The sequence below is a fragment of the Pantherophis guttatus genome, chromosome 1 (assembly GCF_059756535.1).
Source record: "Pantherophis guttatus breed Tessera chromosome 1, ASM5975653v1, whole genome shotgun sequence".
Classification (NCBI taxonomy): Eukaryota; Metazoa; Chordata; class Lepidosauria; order Squamata; family Colubridae; genus Pantherophis; species Pantherophis guttatus.
The window spans coordinates 44,923,547-44,947,098 of NC_142063.1; the positions used below are offsets into that span (position 1 = coordinate 44,923,547).

Below are 23,552 nucleotides of genomic sequence, written 5' to 3' on the forward strand. Positions count from 1 at the left end.
ACTGTTATTTTTATTATGTATTTTTATGTTTTGTTTCTTGATAAAAGTTAAAGTTTTTGTTGAAACTTTTCCTAGAAAATAAGAATTGGGTCTTTTCCATATTGTAAGTTTGCAGTTCCTACTTCAAATATGCTAAGGGTCAATCTATAAAAGTACACACTCCTATGACGAGGAAACAAACCAACAAAAATCACAGCCACTTACGCTTCTTTTCATAAATTTTATCACTCATATTTGCAGACCTGCTCTCATTTTGCTGTTTCTCTTTTTCTAATTGTTCCTAGTAGGGAAACAGTGTAATAAAAGTGTTAATGGAAAAATGGAAAAATAAAATCTGGATTAATAGGCTGCAGCTTTTATGCTAGCATGTTTTTTTGATCTGCCTAGGTTCAAGAAACAGCCTGAAATGCTTTATGTTATCAATGATAAAAGAATTGTTTGTTCATAGTACCATATATATTGGTGCAGAAGCTGCCAACCTCCCCTAAAAATAAAGCCATAAATATATAAATAAGCTCTCCTCTGATGCTATCACATTGTTTAGTTGCTTTCTCTCTGAAAAAGAAGACACAGTTGTAAAATTCTAGGAGAGCACCCAGATTGGGAAGAACCAATTGTTTCTCTGAGTAGATGTTCTACTTGTGGAGACCAATAATTTCTCCAAAGTAACCTTGATTTAGACCTAAAAGGACTCAATTTGATACATGGCATAATATCTAGAGTTGTTAAAATAGACAGTGTAATTATACTTTGCAATTTTCTGATTATTAAAATCATGCCTATCATGAAAAAAGCAAGTCGTCCTAAATAGCAAAGTAAATTAATTTCACTGAAGGATGAAATGAAGAAATATATGAAGGCAGAAACTGGCATCTGATCATCTGACTCTGGAAGCAAAATATCATGGGATGAGGATTTTTTTGTGGCTCCACAGTAGACAGTGAAATGTTCTATGCCAGAGCTGACTATGAATTGATGTTGCTCTTAGGCAAGCCACTATGATTTCATTCATAACTTGAGAATAATGTTGACTACATTTTAGGATTATTGAGATGATATTACGTGAAGTGTTATTAACACCTCATATCAGTTATTATTAGTATCAAACATTTGGTGATGTACTTCCTAATGCATTTTCTCTTCACAGCAATCTGAAATCTGTCTGTTCAAGGCAAGCTACATCCAACATTCAATGTCTTTTTGCACCAACATTTCCCCACATCTACATGGATACATTTTCCCTCAAGAATCAGATAAATGTGTAAGATTTTTAAGAGCGTTTTTAATGTATGTTCATAAAAAATAATTGTAAACCTTAAAATTTCACTGGTAATTTGTATGATAGTCAAGTAACACCTTTCTCATGCAATAAACATACCATTTCCAAAAGAAGTTGTTCCTCTCTTTCTTTCTGCTGATCCAATAGGTCATTTTCATAAAACCTCTTCTGAAACTGTTCAAATGTGAAACCAGAGGATCAGCAATCATGCTGGAGGTTTCAGCATATTATTACTGCTATAATTTTAGTTTATACTTACGGCATCTAAAGAGGTATCCATTCTGTCAAGTTCTAGTACCATCTATTAAAAAAAATAGTATTATTATAGGTCTGCCATAACTGTTTTAAAAGAATCTCAAATGGCTTGGATTTCCTACTAGCAATTTTAGAAAGGACATGGGCTCATCCAGAGGATAAGATATTAGGCTAACTTGGGAACTGGGATGCCTACCTATTAGAAGCCTGTAACATTCTTTCAGTAGAAGTTTACTGAACATAATATAAGAGTCTTCTAATTATAAATGCACAAGTTTGAACTATATATGATCCAAAGGAGCCATCTCAGCTATAGCACAAGTTCATTATATCTATACACTTCTATACATTTACAGTAAGATCATTATATTTGATTTATCTCAGCATGAACAGAATTCAAAAATCTTAAGAATTATTATAAAAATATAAGAAAAATACTGAATGAACAAAAGAACCTCACATACTTTTTTAACAATGTTCAAGACGTCTTTATCTTTTTCCTCACATAGAAGTTTTCTTACACTCATTTCTAGCTGCTGCAGTAAATGTTTGTCTGTGGGAACCTTGAGAGTTGACTTCACTTTTGGTAATAAATAACAAAGCTTCATTCTATAAGGGAAATAATGTTTATATATTTTTTGTAATTGAAGATATATACTAGGTTAAAAAAAACCTAGAACCATGCAAACTGTGAAGTGATAAATAATATTGAAGTAAATAAAGGCTCTAAAGCCTTAAAAGAAGAGTTAAAGCCCAGTAAAAAATGGTAGTTGCTAAAATAGACAGGATTGATAACTAGGAATTATCTTATTATCTGAAAGAGATCATTTGTTCATGTTGGCTTCATATTATCTATGGAATTGTCCAGATTCTGTTATGTATAGAAATTCTTCATACTGTTGTCTGTTTCCTTCATGGACCTTTAGGGAAGGTTATGCAAATCAGATTTTCATTTTTCTACCATTTATTGTACAATATTTATATGTCTAAACATTTTAGAGATTTTTTTTAAAAAATACTTTTATTTTATATTTTTTTATTCCACCTTTACTATTTTTATAAATAAGGGGGCAAACATATCTACCCCTTCCTTCTCCTATTTTCCTCAAAACAACTCTGTGACATGAATTGGGCTGAGAGTATGATTGCCTCAAAGTCGCCCAGCTGGATGGACCAAATGAACTAGGGATGGGCAGATTCCTTTAGGATGAAGACATTTTCCTATTATAGAAGACAAATGTACTCTTACGTCAAGTATGATTTTAACTGCCAAACAGAATAATCTTTTTCCCCAGTTATCAATCATTTTCAACACATGCTCCAAATATTTGAGTTTCTGCTTGCAGACCTCTGCCTCAATGGAACAACCTATTTTATCAGGATTGATTAACTTTTCTTACTGCTCATGATACTCTCCAAACCTGTAATTCAAATCTGTTCATATTTTTTAATTTGCTCTTCATCAATGTCCAGCTTTCATAGACAAATATTACCATTAGAAAAAACACTGCTTTAACCATTTTGATTTTTGTTATCACAGAAATATCTTCACCCTGAATTTGTCTCCATCACCACCTTCCTGTAGTTCTCCAGCACACACTTTATCATTATCTCTTCTTGAGCTCAAGAAAACAATTCTATCTACCATCTTTGCTTCTTTACTACCAGTCATGAATTCACTAACTATGGCATTTAACACTGCTTTGACTTCTTCATGCTTTGTGCTCTCACCACCCTACAAAGCTTGCTGGACCTAATTTCTTGACCACTGAATTATTGATCAGTTTCTACAGCCTTCAGTTTCCTCTTTGACTTTCATAATGATTCTTCTAAATCTGTTTTATTTTAATATAACAAAGTGGTATCATTTGCATATTTAGTTCAGCCTTCTGTTTCCATAGCAGACTTCCTAGGATACTAACTATATGTGTCTCTAAATGAAGCTTTTTCCTCTTTCAAATCACAGGCATTCTTGTCAACTGAAGAAATTTAAGATTTGTACTCAAAAACCTAAGGCTACTGTGCAATAACAAGTTTTGCTCTTGTCCCAATACTTTTGTTAATTACAATGTTTTTATTTTATTCCAGAGAATTTCATGGAAACTGTTACAAAAGATTTCTAGTTGTATAATTGCTCTGCCACAAACCCAACATTTTATGGGTAATTTAGATATCATTGTCTTTATCTTTCAATTCTCATATTTTCTCATAGCTTCCTCTGTTTTCTTAACATTAAAAAAATTAATGAAGGAAAGTTTGGATAGCTTTATAATGCTTTCCAATTAACATTACTAAAAATAAATCCATTCATCTCTCTATAAACTTCTTCTTTAGTCCTGTTCCAGCTCAGTTTCTTCTTCATGCTGACAAAGGCACCAAATTTGGAAATTAAATATATATTAAAATATTAATATATATATATAAGAATAAGATACAAATCTTCAGAGTTTTAATATATGAATTCTATTCCAGAAATGAGGGCAATCTGCATTAAATGGCAATACAAAGCAATCTGAATAAATCCAAGTTTTATTAATTTAGTATAACTTGTACAGTACCTCACATTTGCTACTGGATCATGTGTAAGTTCAAGCACAGGAAGAAAGAAGTATTCACAGAAAAATGATTTGGAAAAGAGTTCTATGATGAATTCACAGGTATCTAAAAAACGTAATCTGTTCCAATAGCTTTTTCCTTGGCCCAGTTCTGGAGAAAAAAAAATTACCACTGATAGGTTATTATTTTGATAAAGAAATGAACAGAAATCCAGTACTTAACTATCCCAAAATGCTTGTTAATATTCTCAAATATAATGTAATAGTGTTTTACCAGCTCATTAGAGTAATTATAAAATATGCTTTAGATAACTTTTATAATGCTCTAAATTGTACAGCTAAGAAGCAGAAAAGTCCACCAGAAGTCATACAGGATGGCTATCTCTTGGTAGGGCACTACTACGGAAGCAGCTCCCCACATTAGCATTCCAATTGCTTTCTGCCTATGCTCTCTACCCTACAGAACAGCTGTTAAACATTTGTATTTAAATGTGACATTTTTATTGGCGTACTGGAAATGGTGCTGCATCATATAAACTTTTTAAAGATTATTGTGAAGCACCTGAATATGAGTTGTCATGGTAAACTTGCATACAAATATTTGAAGCTAATGCAGCTGAAATCTTTATCGTGGAAAACATCTATTCTATGGTAAAAATGGGGGCCTTCCTCTCTCATCCACAACAGCCTTCCCCTCTTATACACAGTAGCCTTGGTTTTCACTAATATTCCACTAACTTCCTCATGATAAAGAGGACCTCAAGACTTACGTTCGATCAATTTCTGGATGACCTCATATCTCTGTTCTTGCTTACGATTATATCGTAAGTATATACACAGTGTTCGAGCAGCTGCTCTTTGGACAGGTAGGACATTCTTCAAGAGAGGAAAAATATATTTCATTCTACAATATATATAAGTAATAAAACATTCAATTTGTTCATTTATGAGGAAATAATTATTGAAGGTAAAAAGACAAAATAATAAAGCATCAATAAAATGTTGCAGAAGTGAGGTCGAGATAAATTCAGTTTAAGGCTGGTCATCTTCAAAATTTGAAGTATGAACTTGTATTTTTTCAAAAGTGGTATGAAGCCAGACTATTAATTAACAAATCATTTGACAGCTAGTCTAGTTTTTATTGAATATATTATCTTTTGGTGCTTGCTTTGTATCTTTCACCAGCAAACACATTCTAAGATCACTTAATTTTTCCTGAAATTATTTCAGGAAAATAATCCCATGAGAGGGAAAAACAAGTATGTTTTTATTCTGCTAATGAACATCTAAAACAGGTTATGGGGTAGTGATGGGGGGAACACATTATACATATGCAAAAGTCAGTATATTTTATTTGTTATTGCAATGACATTATTTGTAGATAAGCAAATGTACTGTATGTGAGTTTGTGAATCTGGAATATGCAGCATGCAGTAAAAGGAGATGTACATATTCTTCTTTTTAAATCGGTATATTTAGATGCAAATTTGAAATGGTTTTTTTTTTTTTGCCACCCTAGACAATTATTAGAGTTTAGATAATATTCTATATACATGGAACAACTGACATTTTTATATTTAATTTTGTAAAATCAATTGGATTTTTCAGTAGTTAAAAATAAACATATTCAAGCTCAATAAGAAGCGTCTATTAAGTTTCAGGGCAGAAATTCACTTGCTTTCTTATAATTTATTTAACTGGGTTTATACACTATGGCAAGCAGAATTGTCTGTAAGTGCATATTTCCCCTTCATAATTTGGGATAAAAATGAAGCTAAAATACAGATCATACTAAATATAATCAATAAAATTGCATATATATAATCATGGGAATAAAATGCAATTGATTAGAAATTAGAAGGAGGAGCCCTGGTGGCGCAGCAGACTAAAGCACTGTTATTAACACCAGCTGCCTGCAATTACTGCAAGTTCAAATCTCACCAGGATCAAGGTTGACTCAGCCTTCCATCCTTTCTAAGGTAGGTAAAATGAGGACCCGGATTGTGGGGGCAATAAGCTGACTTTGTATAAATATACAAAAGTATGAAGGCTATTGCTTAACCCATTGTAAGCCACCCTGAGTCTCCGGAGAAGGGCGGCATATAAATCAAATTTTTAAAAAAAATTCCACTGCTAGAGTGACAAACAAACATTTCAGACCCCGGGACCTACTTGAACAGCTGCCTTAATAAACCATCTGAATATTAAAAAGGAAGAGACCATAAAGAAGAAATGCCAAATGACAAGGGGGAGCAATAAAGCAAGTGTGCTTCTGCAAAACCCACAACTGACAGTCCCTGAGACAGGGAACATGAAGAAACCCTACTCTACTTAATCTTAACCAAGTGGGCAGATTTATTAGAAGAAGGTGGTCCCATAGATATCCAGGTCCTGAACTATAAAGGCCTTTAAAGGTGACAGTGAGCATCTTGAATTGCAATCAGAAGCCAACCGATACAGAAGTCACATAAATATTTTTTCAACTGAAGTATTGTTTTTTTCTATGATTTTTCAGGTTTCTAAACTTGGAAATGGGGATACCTATTGTCCAGAAAAAACAGGACAACCTCCTAAAATTCTTTTTTGTCTCAAGTAAAGAAATCCAATTCTACATACAAATATGGTTAGAATGTATAAGGGTTCATATTGTTTTTCATATTTAAGTTTCAGTTTTGGAATTTGCAATCCTGACTTATTTGGAAGCATCAGATGGAAAACATGCAAAGCAAAACAGGCTACAGGTATTCAATTTAAACAACACTGGCTTTTCATTAAAAATAAAATTAAACTAAAGAGTTCTTGTTTGTGTGATGCTAATGTATTCGTCACAACTTAGATTTATTTCAGTAGCAATGTATATATTTTAATCTCTTGGAAAATGTTTTAAGCCAATGTCATATATTTTAGAAAGAAATAGAGAGAGAAGGATCATTGAGAACTCACATTTGTCATAATGATTGTCAGCATTCTGTGCAAAAAGCGGTAATAAATCTGATCACTTGAGATGACATGAGGCAAGCAGGCATACTTTTGTAGTAGCTTCTCATGTGTCCTCCATTTTAAAGAGGTTGCTGCCCTCTGTTCAGCTCTTGTTAGTGCTGGAATTAACTCTGGAAAATTTAAAAGCTGAAAGGGGAAAAACATTTTTAGGTATAGTTAGCCTAAGATATATCACACATATTAAATCAGAATCACCAAAATACAACATGGTTGTAATACAAGTTCTCAACTACTCCAATATCCACATCACTGAATTTTGTATCAAAGTTTTCAAATTATCTTTGAAACTTACATCTTTATCTTTATCTTTATTCAAATTTCTATACCGCCCTTCTCCTTTTGGACTCAGGGCGGTGAACAGCCAAAAAATAAAACATTTTATATGCAAAAGTTAAAATAAATTTAAAATAATTAAATAAATTTGGCCCATTAATTTAAAACATTCCAATTAAAGGCCATATCAAAATTATTAAAACCAATCATAAAATCAGGACAGCCCGGCTAACTGAAAAAAATAGGTTTTGAGAGCCCAACGAAAAGTCTGGAGGTCTGGGATCACTCGTATCTCTGGGGGTAGATTGTTCCAGAGGGTGGGTGCTACCACAGAGAAGGCTCTCCCCCTGGGGGTCGCCAGCCGACATTGCCTGGCCGACGGCACCCTGAGGAGGCCCTCTCTGTGGGAGCGAACTGGCCGGTGGGAAGCAATTGGTGGCAGGAGGCGGTCCCGTAGATACCCCGGCCCTAAGCCATGGAGCGCTTTAAAGGTGATCACCAACACCTTGAAACGCACCCGGAAGTCCACCGGGAGCCAATGTAGCTCACGCAGGAGAGGAGTCACATGGGAGCGCCCCATCACTCCCATAATCCCCCGCGCGGCCGCATTCTGCACCAGTTGGAGCCTCCGGGTGCACCCCAAGGGGAGCCCCATGTAGAGAGCGTTACAATAGTCCAGACGAGAGGTGACGAGTGCCTAAGTGACCGTGCGTAGGGAGTCCCGATCCAGAAAGGGGCACAACTGGCGTATCAGGCGGACCTGATAGAAGGCCCCCCATCTGATTTAACTAATATGTGAGTTACTAATCCTAAACTGTAAACTGGGGTTTCCAGTCGCTATTACTATCTGTAACATGCAGGAGAATGCCAGAGCCTCAAAACCTCAGGAACTAGTCCATTCAGATATTGCTGTATAGCTTTTTTTAGTTCATCATTCATTTATTTATAATTATCAAGGGAGTACCAATAAAAAAACTACTAGCATTTGGGATTACTTCTTCTGACACTTGTTTATTTCTATCCCTTCCCACGTTAATTGCTCTAAATTATATTTTGTTTTCTCTAATCCCCCAAGGATATTACCTGTCCTGGGAGACATACAGACTATCAAAGCTTTCCCCACAACATTGAAAATAGGGTACTCACTGTTTACTCTCCCTCTACATTAACCTAATCACAGCTTCACAAATGAAAGCAGAATAGTAACAACTTTCAGGTGCTTTCAAGGTAAGAAAAATGATAGTGCTTAAATAAAACTAAGATTATAAAATAGGATTAGATAAAAGCCCACCCCTACCTTGAGCATGTCTTCCATGCTTCCTCACCATTTTGGTTAATTTTAATTCTAATTTGATGTCTATAAACATTTGTTTTGATATTTTATATTGGTATTTTTCCTGATTGATTGTAAATCATCTAAAGTCGCCTTGGCAAGATGGGTGACATATAATTTTAATAAATAAATAGTGGACATTCTTGTTGTTTAAAATATGATTCTGCTGGCAGACTCATCTACTTTACCTTGTTCTCTGATCCACTGTTTTCTCCTCCAGTAGACAGAAGTTCAAGAATTTCAGGAAGGTGATTTATTAATGCATCTATCACCTAATTAAAAGACAATATATTACTTACATTTCCAAAACTTATCTACCTAGCTAGCTGTTTTGAGTGCAGAACTGCAGACAGAGGAAAGTATCCTGATCTAACAGCCTGCATAAGGCAATGTTAATGTCGTATGAAGAAGCAGGGTGCAGATAGCAAAGAGTATGAATTTGATGGAGAAAGAGTAGATCAGTTAACAAAGCAATAAAAAGGAAACTATTGCTTTAGTCCAAATGACAGAAGAGGACCATGAAAACAACTCAGACAGACACTCTCCTAGATTACATGAATATAAAAAAGGGAGGAGGGGAAACACAAACATGGTACTATAGCCAATTGAAACAAAATTATTTCTTAGTCTTCCATGGAGCCTATTTCTTGGCCTGGTCTGCTTCCATAACAGGGCTGACAAAGGGTATTTGGAACCATCCATTGCTGCAGAAATACCCATTCTTATCTGTAAAATACCAGGAAGCGATGGAGATGGTTCATGTACTATCATATGAATTTAGGTGTCAGTTCACCTCTAAAATGCCTCGCAGCAGTGGCATACAGTTTCAACTATTGGATCAGCTTACCAATCACCACTAGTCAAGAGTCCTTATTTATCATATATTCCCACTTAAAACTGGGGGAGAATCTTCCATGAAACCTAGTTGCATAAACACACAGAGTGACTTATCTATTCAGCGCTTCATCTAATCCTTTTCTGATTTAAGCCACACTTCTGCAATATTCATCAGAGAAGATAAGTTTAAGAGGAAATACTATAGTACTCTTAATATAGTTGTTCTGCTTTCCAGCATTTAAAAAATATTAGAGATTACTTCCCTTTTGTTTTCCTAGTCAGAATATTCCCAGTCCATTTCCTAGTCTGAATACCTTATGCCTTCCTTGCATAACTTTGTCTTCTATTCTCTCACCCCATACATTCTCATTTAACAATATGATTTCTGCAGCAAAACTGAACCTATCAGACTAAAGGGAATCTTACTTAGCACTAATCAGACTAATTCAACCTAAGACATAGCAAACTGGAATGAGATCAAAATGTTACATATGCCTTTGAAGAGTGATTTCTTTTGCAAATTCAACTTTAGACATTAGTTACCCCTTATCACTTTCAGATGACTTTACAGTGACATCATTCTCTGTCCTTTATGTCTAGGATCATGAGACAAACAGCTATGATTCATCCTACGTTTTGAGACATCAAGAATTTCTTCCTTTAATAAATATAACTTGGAATAATTGTGAATTATCAAATATAAACAACAAATAGGTCATTACCTCTACTGATTCATCCTGCAACAGGGCTATCATTTCTTTATGTATTATATACACATCAGTATTTAAAAGCTTGGCAACCTGGAAAATTACAAGACAATATACAGATATTAGTCCTTTTAACCTATGTTTTATGTTTTAAAACAAAGTTTGAATAGTACCTTAAACAGGAAACTAAGGCATAGACAAAACCTAAAATGCCAATACCCATACTTTAAGGCTATTGAGGTCATGTCCTTTCCTTACTATTTGCAATGTAATATTATGTTGATATAAACATAGAAAAAGGAACATACTAGCAACTGTGTGCTATGACAATAAACTCTTAGAAATAGTTTGCTAGTTTATATAATCCAAACATATTTTGAAAAAGAAATTTTGCATACATTTTGCCATGTACTTCCTACTAATGTAAAACACAGTTAATCAGATTATAAATCCCAGGTGTATTAAGTATTATTCTGTCTTCTGATATTGACAAAATAGAGAAAAAATGAACATTATCCATGTTTTCTAGGAGTCCAAAAGTTCATTAAGAGAAAGAACAGTCTTATCCGTCTTGAAGGTAGTAGTCTGCGGAAAAATTATTAAAGAAGGCATTTTGTATTATGCTATTGTATAATAACAAACCTTTCTTCACTGGGTAAAGTGTTTAAGTAAGCAACAAGACTGACATACTTACACCCATTTCAGATCAATTACTGCACTAACTTATCAAAATGCTTGACAGGAGAATTGTATAAATGAAATTCTGCTAACTCGCCTAGACATTTTAACAGTTTTCAACATTAATGTCCATATCATCATGTTGGATTGATCTATATGGTTTTATTTATTTTTAGTAGATACTTTTCAGTAGTAAAACCGAGGTTCTGCAACATTTTGAGTCCAATATGACCTCCTATACAATTTAAAACTTAAGTGAACTGTGGGGATATATCTGGAGTATGTTGTCATCAATAGGCTAATTCTTTCTCAGAGGGTGAAAGGTAGTAAAAATTCTGGACAGGTTTCTGAAGTCAGCAAACTGCAGTTCTGCAATTTTATTGACAGGGGAAGTGTGATTAAATCTTCCCAAGGGGCTATTTTCTTCACAGGTACTGTATAAGCAGGGCCGGATTTTCCTATAGGCTAACTAGGCTTCAGCCTAGGGCCTCAAGATCAAGAGGGGGCCTCAAGATCAAGAGGGGCCTACATTCAAATTGTTAGCAAAATTAAAATTACACTTTCACTATAGGTGAAAGGGCCTCATAAGTGGAATAGCCTAGGGCCTCTTTTCATCTAAATCCGGCCCTGTGTATAAGTAAGCCAATAGACAATTGATATACATTGAGAGGATAGTGGGTGGAGTGCTAAGGATTCTCCTAAAGATATATTTTCAATTACCATAATACAATGAAAAAAAAACCTAATTTTTATACACAGGTAAATGGGCTAGTAAAGCCCTTTCAGAAAATTCAGTTAAAATGGTCTGATATCAATAAAATATGGAGACTCTATTTTATCATTAGGTGAAATTAACAGAATTTATTATATGGCTGTAGGTATGCTTATTCAGAGTTATAAACCTTTAACAAATTAATCAAGGGGCTAAAGTATTATTACAGAATACGGGCTTGAAAGCACTGGAATAAAGTATATATTACAAACAATAAGAGATTAAAAAAGAGAAAATTTTGTAATTCGTATTCTTCTACATTCTTCTACCTCTACATTGGATCACTGCAATGCACTCTACCTGGGACTGCCCCTGAAGATTATCTGGAAACTGCAGTTGGTTCAGAAAGTCAGTTTAGCAGTATGATACATATTATGGATGCTGCATTGACTTTGAAAAATGTTATTCAAGGTGCTGATAGTTACTTTTTTATTTACATACCACTGAGGGCAGTTTATATTAATTAAAAATATTAAAAACAGACAATTAAAACACCAGCATAATCCAAAAAGAAGAATCCAAATAACAAACAATGATCATAATACAGGTCTGACAATGCTAGGGCATCATTGGACAACTTCAGCTTCCAAATGTTCCATGAAATAACTCTTGTATTAATGGCTTTTTGAAAAGAAATCAGAGTTGCAGTAAGGGATTGTTATAGAAAGTGGAACCATTGCCATTCTCAATCTCACCTTTTGTAAGTGAGTTTCCTTCAACATTTCAACAGGAATGAGCAAACTAAATACAGAACAGAACTCAAATATTGGAACACTGCTATCAGTTGGTTCTAAACAGAGGAAAAGGTTCTGCAAGTGGCTAGAAGCTATTTCTTTAAAAATCAAAACCAAACATCTTGTACAATGTATTTTGCAATTTACTGGAAACCAATGCAGCACCTACAATATACAGTCACATGGCTGCAATGGCTCTCATCCATCACTATGTGCTGTTGCATTCTATATTGATTGTTGTTTTTAGATAGCAATCAGGGCATTCCTGGAAGAGAGGCAATTAGGCAAGCATCTCCTGGGAGAGAGTTCCATAACTGAGATACTGCTACTGTATTACTGCAGCTATTGAAATGTTTTAAATAAATAAATAAAATAAGATGGCCTACTCTCAACAATCACAACATGAAGCAACTCTATCAAAAGGACCCTAGGTAAGGCATTGAAACTGATCTTAGGCTGCATACTCAATAGCAATAGCACTTAAGACTTATATACCACTTTACAGCCCTCTCTAAGTGGTTTACAGAGTCAGCATATTGCCCCTAACAATTTGGCTCCTCATTTTACCCACCTCGGAAGGATGGAAGGATGAGTCAACCTTGAGCCTGGTGAGATTCGAACTGCCAAATTGCAGGCAGCCAGCAGAAGTAGCCTGCAGTACTGCACTCTAACCACTGCCCCACTGTGGCTCATGGTTCTAAGGGGAGGCAATCTTTTAAGAAGTACTTTTAATAGGTTAAAATGTGATGTTTTAGATAATTATAAACATGTCAAAATAAGATTTAATATTTAAAATATTTATTAACATTAAGTCAAACAGTGTTTCCATAACATACATTTCCTGACTTACTTCATAGAAGCTACCAGCCATAGTATGTCTAACTGGTACTTCAGGATCATGACAGAAACAGAAGAATGTAGAATACAGTTCCAAATTGAAATTTTTGGGATCCACAAAAATCATCATGGCCTAGAAATATAAAGGATGTAATAGATAATAAAGGTTAGCACACATATGTCTACTCTCCTCCTCTTTCCTATATCCTCTCAAAAAATAACTGGCAGAAATAGAAATTATAATTTGTCCATTTAGCTGGAGTAAGAGACAATGGCCATCGAATCAGGCAACCCTTCCTCCTCCTTTTAATCTATCCTTTGTTAAAGTACGTTCAGCCCCATTAACCTTACTGATCTCTGATTTAGGAGAAAATGTGTTTCAGAGCAAATAATCTCTCTTTAAAATCAGAAAGAGTTTCACAAGTCTATCTTTCACGCAAATTACAGATATATAAACAAAAGAGCGTTTCACTCACAGGTAAATTGTAAGCACAGTTCTTCCTCACTGATATGTATTTCTTTTCCTGTTCTAGGGTTTGCAGCTGAATCTGGTTGTCATTGTGCCCATTTTCCTGTTCTAATCCCAGTGTACAAAGCTTCTTATAGAACTCCAAAAATCGCAAATGCTGCTCTGGTGTAAAAATTCCTTTAAACAAATAAAATGCTTGTTCAATATTATATTTTCATGAATTGACAGCCTATCAAATCATTGTGCTTATAGTAGCAGACATAATAAATTCAACACTTTAAATCTCTGCCATGCCAGGCAGTTCATTGACAATACTGGCAAATCTCATCTCCTCTTTCCCTAGTTGTCTCACACAACTGTAAACTTTACAGACTCGAAATATAACATCTGAAAACACTTTCTATGTTAATATGAAGAAACACAGATTTGATTAAACTAAATATTTTATTTTCTATTACTTTGAAATATAGCATTTGCCGATCAAAGAACCATAACAAAATAATCCCCATGAACTTCTAATATGCTGAGGCTTTCCTCTCTGCACTGATCAAATCCACAATTTGTAGTACTAACAGCAACCTAATACTTCTCCAAAATATCAAGATAAGAGTGGCTGTATTTTATGTGATTTCACCTGCATATTTCCAAACATACGAGGCTTACATTCTAAAAGTATATATGAACTCCTGCTTTAGGGCTTTTCTATAATATACTAGAAGTATGTAATCACCAATGTATTATTGATCTCTGAGGGGAAAAGCCCTGACAGAACACATTCTAATTTGCTTTTAGATAAAACCTTAAAGCTAACTATTTCCCCATTTCATGAATTGTTACCTTGCATTGCTGAAGAGGTTTGCACATGCCAATGATACAATTTACTGTACATTGTTGGGAGTTACATGGAGTCCAAGCTTGTTTGTTTGCTTGCAGATATTTCATTACCAGATTAGGTGTATCTTCAGAAAATGTTATCGGGTTTGATAATGAAACATCTGCAAGCAAACAAGCAACTTCAGAGAACACCAAGGATTCTACAGTTCAACCCTGAGCTATGTATATTCTCTTCTGTGGGAGTTACACATTTCCAAAATATTAACCCATGATGGGCACGGTCATACATGAAGGGACAAATACACTGGCGAAGGAAATAGTAACCCCCTTCAGTGTTTACCAAGAAATCTGATTAAGCATATCATCTGAACATTAGTTCTACAGGTTGCAAAGTATATAGCAAGCTATTGGGGGAAAAGCAGACACCAAATATTTGAGTTGTACTGGTCTTTGTGATGTGGCTGAATTAAAGATGAAAGGACAGTCAGCTGCTGATATCATTATCAAAAGGATAAATTGATGCTGCAAAAAATGTATAGTGAATGTTGGACTCATGATCCAAGGCAAACTTGATGAAGTCTATCATAAGAATGAATACTGAAATAGACAATTTCACATGAGAGGACATCAAAGCTTCTATTATGAACAAGAATACCATAGAAGAAAAGTCAACCTTATTAACAAAAAGGAGCCAGAGTCAATACTTGGATACCCATGATAGAATTGTCTCTATTTGAATTCAGGGCAAGCCAATATTATCATGATCCAAGTCCAAACTCCAACCTTACTTTTAGAAGGAGCAGAAAAGTTCAAAAGTAACTTGTAACACTGTGTCAACGCAACACAAAAAAATCACATCTTACTAATGAAGCAAAAGACAGGCTAAGAGAATATTACAAATATTCAGGGTTTCTTCCAATAATTTAAAAGACAACCTAACACATGGTCATTATCAGAGAGACTACGCCAACATGAAACTGTCTATGTATTTTGCAAGCAAGTATGGACAAACTGTTCTGTTAGTCAAAACTATACATGGCTCTGACTGACAGATATGTTGTAAGTTACTATTTTCAATGCTATTGTAACTTTGAAGAGTTAAACAAATGGTAGTTAAGTTGAGGACTATCTGTAGGTTGTCAGTAAGCTTCTGGACCCAATTCAAAGTGTTTGTAAATAACTATGGTGCAGCACCAGGTTTTCTTACATCCACTGAACAGTTCTACCTGTTGAGAACAAGTTTCTTTTCCTTTCAGCTCATTCCCCCTCCATGTAAAATTTGCAGGATGTGAATTAAACGCCTTAGAAATCCATTTTGGTTTGGGTACTGGCAATAGAATTTTTTTTCAAAAGTATCTAGGAAATAACTGTTCGTTTGACACTATTTTATTTGGTATTCAATTATTTGGATGACTTTTAAGTGAATGTTGATAAATCGTATATTTTCTAAATTATACTAAGTATTTATACTATATACTATATACTATATATCAGGGGTGAAATGTAAAATTTGTTACTACCGGTTCTGTGGGTGTGGCTTGGTTGGGGTGGGGGTAATGTGACTGGGTAGGCATGGCCAACTATTTTTTTTTTTAACTTTTCAAAGCATTTTTTCTAATGCTTTGAAAAGCCTCTGCCGATCAGGAAACTCAACTTGGATCGTCAGAGAGGCATTTTAAAAAATATCTCTCTGCCGATCAGGAAACTCAGCTGGAATCGTCAAAGACTTTTCAAAGCATTTTTTTTACCAATGACTCTTCGGCCAAGAGGTTGCAGAAAAAAATGCTTTGAAAAGCCTCTGACTATCTCAGCTGAGCCGCATGATCATCAGAGGCTTTTTTTTTTTTTACTTTTAAAAGCATTTTTTTGTCAGAAGAGGTTGTAGAAAAAATGCTTTTAAAAGAAAAAAAAAGCCTCCGATGATCCTGCGGCTCAGCTGGGCATGGGGGGGGGGCCCGCAGGGATTTTTGCTACCGGTTCTCCGAACCACCCGCCGCCATCGCTATCGGATCGGGCAATCTGGTCCAATCTGGTCCAAACCGGGAGCATTTCACCCCTGCTATATACTATATACTATATACTAGTATATACCGTGATGGCAAACCTATGGCACACGTGCCACAGGTGGCACGCATAGCCATATCAGTGGGCACGCCAGCTCAGCTGTGGCACGCATGCACATGCTGGCCAACTGATTTTAGGGCCTTCTGGGCCCACCAGAAGTAGGGAAACAGGCTGTTTCCTGCCTCCGGAGGGCCTGGGGGGGTGGGGAAGGCCCGTTTTTCTTTCTCACCTGGGTCCAGATCGTCTCTAAGCATCTGGGGAGGGTGAAAACAGCCTCCCCCCCTCCCTTGGAGGCCCTCCAGAGGCCTGAAACGGCCCATTTCCCAACTCCCAGTTGGACAGGAAGTGACGTTTTTTGCTGTCCCCAGCCTCCAGAGACTCCTAGAGAGCGGGTAGGAGGGGAGGGTTGCACGCGCATGCAACAGTGTTGGCAAACCTTTTCGGCACTGAGTGAACTTCTAGTTTCCAGTGTGTGCATGCGCACCAGCCACCTGGTCTTCCAGTTTCTGACTAGCTGGCCAGCGTGCATGCGTGCACCGGAAACAGGAAGCTCAGCTTCCAGGCACACACGTGCGCGCCAGGGAGCTGCTCTTCCAGTTTCCAGCACTCCTGCACATGTGAAGACTAGCTGGCATGTGCGTGCTGGAACCCAGAAGAGCAAGGGGCGATGGCTGGCATGCCCGGAGAGATGACTCTGTGTGCCACTTCTAGCACGCGTGCCATAGGTTCGCCATCACTGCCCTATAACATTTCAGACAAATGGGTATCCAATCTTTTCTTAAAAACTTCCAGTGTTGGAGCATTTACAACTTCTGGAGGCAAGGTGTTCCACTGATTAATTGTTCTAACTGTCAGGAATCTCCTTAGTTCTAGGTTGCTTCTCTCCTTTATTTAAGTAAATGTTGATTAAAAATTCATACCAATACTATCATATCAAACATTATCTGGGGGAAAAGTGGCAGATTTTGTCATTTAATTATATATTTCCTTATTATATTTAATTGAATATTAAGTGTTCTTTATTCCAGAAGTAAGCACAATCAGGATTGCAGTGTTAAATGTTTCCAACCAAATATAAACAAATGCAGCACCCTTAAAATTGTATTGAGAACTTTTTAGTCATACCATATAGTCCATTACAAAGCTTCCCTAAATGAAAAGATAATGAAACCAGAATAGATTCATCTGCTTTAAAGGATTTTTCACAGAATGATTTCACTAATGGGAGAACAGTTTGACTTCTATCATCTGAAAAACAGAAAAGATATGATTAGAAAGGGATGAATAATCAACATATGATTATTAGCATATTAGAAACAGATCATAACAGGTAGAAAAATAGCTGCAGAGCTAATGAATCTTACCTGCATCAAACATTTCTAACAGATTTACCAATGTTTCAAAAGCTGCAAGACGTACACTGCTGCCTTCATCCCTTGCCAATTCTACTAGTTCTGGAAGCACTACATTTTTTGTTAGTTCCGTTCTACAAAAAAATACAAAAACAACCGTTTATGAGTTTACTCATAATTGTCAGCTACTATAGTATCCATACATTGGAAATAAGAGATGGCTTTCAATGTGCATATTTTCTTAATCTATTTGTACAGAAAAATATATTTAAACGAATTAGTTTATTAAAATCAATGGGACTAACTACTAAGTAGAGTGTTTATTACATTTAATTTCTCAGTCGTATACACAGTAAAATTTCACACACAAGAACAGTATAATTTACAGCAAAATTTATGTGTTAGAATTTGAATGCTGAAATGCTTTCAGTAGAGATTTGTTCTAATTTGTCATCAGTTGAGTCAAAGAATTGTTGGCATTCCAGTGGGAGCAGTAAACTGCTACACACAAGAGCACATGAAAAAGATGCTTCTCTATCTCTACCCTAACCCTTGAAATAACTCCATCCGTCCTTTTATGACAGAACCGTGTGTGTGTGTGTGTGTGTGTGTGTGTGTGTGTGTGTGTCTAGTCCAAAGCTCACTGAAAATCATGACTATTATGGCATCACCTGGAAAGTCAAGAGAATAAACAGGACGATAGAAAAATGAAATTCTAATTTTGAAAACTCAAAACACATCCAAATTTTTTACAAATATGTTGAAAAACATAGAAACTAGAACAGTGGGCTACAGTATGTCACTCAGTGCACTCAAGCACTAAACATAATGCAGAACCACTGATATACTGATTTGGGGTTATGACTTTTTAACTAAATCTGGATTCACCTAATGGCAGCATAGTCATGCTTTATTAATTGACCAAGATCATTTTAGTGATAATCTGAATTTGGATTTTTTTTTCAGATATTCTAATCTTTATATCACATTGGCTGTGAGAGAAATAGCCCAGGATTCAAAGATGAATTTATTAACAATTGCAATTTAAGAAAAGCATGCTTGGCAGCAATAAGAAAATTTTTGCCTAACATATCTAATATATCTTGGTTGTTCATAAAAGAAAATCACTTATAATTGGAGTAAGTAATTTGGAAACTTATATTGTATGAATTCAACTTAACATATTAAATCAATCCAATTTAGAAACTGTGTGATCTTTTAAAAATTAATACAAATATTAACTGGAATTATTTTCACTGATTTATCAATTATGAATTATCAAGCTTTGCTCACCCTATTCCTTGAGCAATTAGTTCTAGCTGCCGGCACATGTAGGAACGAACTTCATATTCTACATCCTGGCAAAGAGATTTTACCAGGGGAAGGATTTCTCTTTTAATGCTAAAAAGGAAACAGTTACTTAAATTGTAATAGAAAAAAATATTCTCATAATTTTGTCACATATATTTCAAAACTGTAATAAGAGTAAAAAACCCTGATAATTATAATTTATATAATTGTTACAATACTGTATGTAATAACTGTATTTATGTTTTTTCAATGACTGAACAACAACACTACAATACATATAAAAGATAATTTACACTTCTCAAATGTTAAGAACATATAGGCCACTATAACATCATAACAATATTTAATAGTGAAATACTAGAAGCACAAATGTTAGCAAATAAATAGAACTGTAAACTCTAACTACTTTATCAGTATTAAAGATATGTAAGTAGATACATAATTGGGAAATGTATCAAAAATTCTAAATTTCTGAACAGGCAACGTAAATGATACAGCATGAATTTCATCTCTGTTCAGACCAGGCTGATCTGAAAAAATCTTCTAGAAAATCAAGATATTATTAGAGTTGAACCAAATGCTTTAAAACTCACAATTTACTTTGGAAACAACAGAAGGTTCTTGAGAAGACAAAATTTATTTTGAAAATCTGTTTCTTTATGGGTCATTTTGTTCTCTCTCATTTGCTCATTTTGTTCCCTCATTTGTTCATGGGAGTCTTTTGATTGGCATCAGGATGAAGGCAAGCATTCTTTGGACTTTGCTTTCATAGAATCATCACAGAACAAAATCTGACTGACTACTTGGCATCATCCTGAAGTCAAATCATATTTTGATCAATGCTTTCTTCTTTCCCTTGGGCACAAAGGAAAAAAAGGGACAAGTCAAGAAAGCTACCCATATCAGTGGTGGGCTGCCCCCGGTTCGGACTGGTTCTATAGAACCAGTAGTAAAACCGATGGGAGGCTCCGCCCACTGACCCTGATGTCATCAGAAGCGATCTGCGCATGTGCAGAAGGTGCGTGTGCGAGTGAAGCGAGCGCGCGCGCAATCCTATTGCGAACCAGTAGTAAAGGTAAGAAAAAACCACCCCTGACCCATATATGTTATGCAGGCTATCATTGTTAAAATATGGTGGGTGCCTTTACTTCCTGACCAGAAAATTCTCAAGAGGGGGGCGGGGTTGTCTCTATAGCAAGATAAAAAATAAAATGAATTCATATGTAGCTAAAAAGAAGATAATGGGTTCCACACCCACATAAAATATCCAACATGCTTTAAGCCTATCAACACGGCAATGCAAGGTCTGAAGAAAATTAAGCAAATCAAAATGAACCTACCTTGAACGTTCATAAATCTCAACTCTTATATAAACTCTATTCTGAGTTACACTATCATATTCTTTGAAACTAAAAGACAGGCAGACAAATCCAATACCTTTATAAGAGCAAACAAGGTGGTATTTCTGAACAAAAATGAGGTTGACTGTTTCTGAAATTGCTTTCATGCTGGATGGCATGCAATTATTGTATATCCTTCAATATGGCATACCAGTCATGACAACGAATTTAAAAACACTTCCAAACAAAATAACATAAAATCTAAAATGGCAACTAGTAGGGCAAATCATGGAAATAAGAATAAAATTTGCTGAAATGGCACTGTGCAGGACAAAGATGATAATTGTAAGTTGTAGGAAATATTTATCCTTTTATAGAGGATACAATTCAGGACCTACAATTGCTATGTAGACTCAATTATTCCCATTTAGATAAAAAAGATGATGCTCACCAGAGCTTTATGGATTGTGTCTTAGGATCATTGTGTAATATACAGTTTGTCAATATTCGAAAGTAGTATTCTTTTCTATTGCAACAAAATGAGGTCACCTTGTTTCCTTTGTAGACCATTTATTCATTAGGACATCTAAAACACACACAAGCTACTCACATATGAGCTTCAAACTTGTTAGCTAATTTCCCCAAGATTTTACAACTAACCAGGCGAGACTGAAGTGTTTGGGAAAGCTGTGCCTTGGAAACAAGAGGATTCAGGATCTATAGGACAGAAGAAGATATTCAGGTAACAAATGCAGAATTAGATAAATAAAAGTCAAGCAGCAAAAATATGCATTAAGAACTATTTCACAAACTAAAATCTTTATTAATATCAGCTTTCCAAATCATCCTTGCAGCAAGTTAACATACTTGAAATTATAGGCTACATTTGATAAAATTTATTTTAAAAATTCTGTATAAGAAATATAACCTGTGGCATAATGGCCAAGTTAGTAAAACAACTAAGATAAACTTGAAGTTTATACTCTCGGATCTAGAAAAATATAAATGTCTTTTAAATTTTGTACAATTTTAAACATAACTCTTGGTTTTTCCCATTCCATATAAATCTTAAACATTCACTAATCTTTGCTGTTAATATATGTTGTTGAGCCAAGTTTTTAATACTCCAGGTCAGTGATGGGTTGCTCCCGGTTCAGGTGAGCCGGTAGTGGTAATGATGTGACGTTAGCGAACCGGTTCTCTATGACTGTGAGCTGGGCCCTCCTGCCCGCCCCCGCGTTATACCTACCTTTATTTGTCATTTTTTAGGCCAACTGATAGGCGCAGCAGAGTGGATTGCTACGCCTCAGCTAGGCAGAAATGTAATGCACTTGCATGGAGCGCAAGTTCAGCGCACATGCGAGTGAAGTGAGCAAGCGCGCGGTGATCACACACAAAGCGCGTGCGCGAAAGGAACCAGTGGTAACACCAGTTGGAACCCACCACTGCTCCAGGTTTCATTTGGATTAATGTCTCTAGCAAACAAAAGTCCATTCTGACTTATCAAAGGCTTTTGTCCATGTCTAAAAATATTACAGCTGCCCTCTTTTTATTAATGTTGACAAATTTTAGTCTATTTATAACAAATGTTACCTTTTATTTTCCTTTTTGAAATAAAAATGTCTGATTTACATATACAGTTTTGCGCAGAAGAAAGGGGCGTGACCAGGCTGTAGAGGAAGTTTGAATGGCACCCAGTCAGTCCAGTGGCAGTGGATATTATCCCAATCGGTGGAATATCTGAGCAGCGAGGGAGGAAAATGGCCATATGCCTGAGATTTGTGTTATTATGTATTAACCGTATATACATCTTTTTATTCAATCTGCCTTTGGATTATGAATTTCCTGTCTGGCCGCTCTCAGAGGGTCAGATTAGGTAATCATATCTCTTCAGCCCTTATTTTTAACACTGGTACACCACAGGGCTGCATGTTGAGTCCCTTACTCTATACTCTTTATGTGCATGACTGCATTTCCACTCACGCTAGTAATACTATTACTAAATTGGCATATGATACAATAGTGGTGGGACTGATCTTCAGGGGGGATGAGTCTGCCTATTGAGATGAGGTGGAACAGTTGCTTTCATGGTGTGGGGACAATAACTTGGTCCTTAACACAAATAAGACCAAGGAGCTTATAGTCGACTATAGAAGGAATAGATCAGACATCCAGCCCTTGCTTATCGATGGAGACTGAGTGGAGCAAGTGGCCAGTTTTAAGTTTCTGGGTGTTATCATAAAAGAGGACCTGACCTGGGGCACTCACATTGCAGCACTGGTCAAAAGGGTCCAGCAGAGATTATACTATCTGAGACTTCTCAAGAAACAACAATTGAATGAAAAACTGCTGGTGGCCTTCTACCGCTGCACCATAAAGAGTATTTTAACTTACTGCATCTGTGTATGGTTAGCAAATTGCACAGTGGCAGATAGGACAGCACTCCAGAGGGTCAACATCATTGCCCAGAGGTTGCCCTCTCCCCTCTTTGGAAGAGCTTTATAGCTCCTGCTGCCTTAAAAAAGCTCAAAACATTCTTAAAGATCCATCTCATCCTGGGCACCCTTTTTTGGAACTATTACCATCTGGCAGATGGTACAGGATAATAAAAACAAAGACAAATAGGCTGAAAAACAGCTTCTATCCCAGGGCAATAACCATATTGAATTCTACGATATAGTGCAATATTGGGTTTTCAATTTCAATTATATAGAATGTAAAGAATTTATGTTTGTGTTTTTATTTTTATAGTTATAATATATACTGAAGATGGCATTTAATTTCGTTGTACCATGTGCAATGACAGTAAACTAAATTAAACTAATCTTTTACATTCATATTAATTTGCTTAAGATTTGTCTACATTCTTTAGTAAATTCTTTAAGATGAGTTTTCAAGAAATGTTTTTGAATGACTCCTGTA

At 35.6% G+C, this 23,552-nt stretch overlaps 1 protein-coding gene across 3 annotated transcripts in view; it reads right to left on the bottom strand.

The window, feature by feature from the left end:
- PPP4R4 (protein phosphatase 4 regulatory subunit 4) overlaps positions 1–23,552 on the bottom strand; it is a 72,135-nt gene that overhangs the window by 11,198 nt on the left and 37,385 nt on the right. For all 3 annotated transcript variants that reach the window (XM_060687334.2, XM_034418399.3, XM_087872635.1), the window contains 15 exons: positions 21,241–21,347; positions 19,273–19,380; positions 17,992–18,113; positions 17,753–17,875; positions 13,737–13,906; positions 13,274–13,393; positions 10,255–10,332; positions 8,884–8,967; positions 7,033–7,215; positions 4,860–4,965; positions 4,093–4,240; positions 1,999–2,143; positions 1,539–1,580; positions 1,379–1,453; positions 205–280 (listed from right to left, as the gene is read on the bottom strand). In XM_060687334.2, coding sequence (XP_060543317.1) covers positions 205–280; positions 1,379–1,453; positions 1,539–1,580; positions 1,999–2,143; positions 4,093–4,240; positions 4,860–4,965; positions 7,033–7,215; positions 8,884–8,967; positions 10,255–10,332; positions 13,274–13,393; positions 13,737–13,906; positions 17,753–17,875; positions 17,992–18,113; positions 19,273–19,380; positions 21,241–21,347 — 1,687 coding nt within the window. The remainder of the gene's footprint in view (positions 1–204; positions 281–1,378; positions 1,454–1,538; positions 1,581–1,998; positions 2,144–4,092; positions 4,241–4,859; positions 4,966–7,032; positions 7,216–8,883; positions 8,968–10,254; positions 10,333–13,273; positions 13,394–13,736; positions 13,907–17,752; positions 17,876–17,991; positions 18,114–19,272; positions 19,381–21,240; positions 21,348–23,552) is intronic.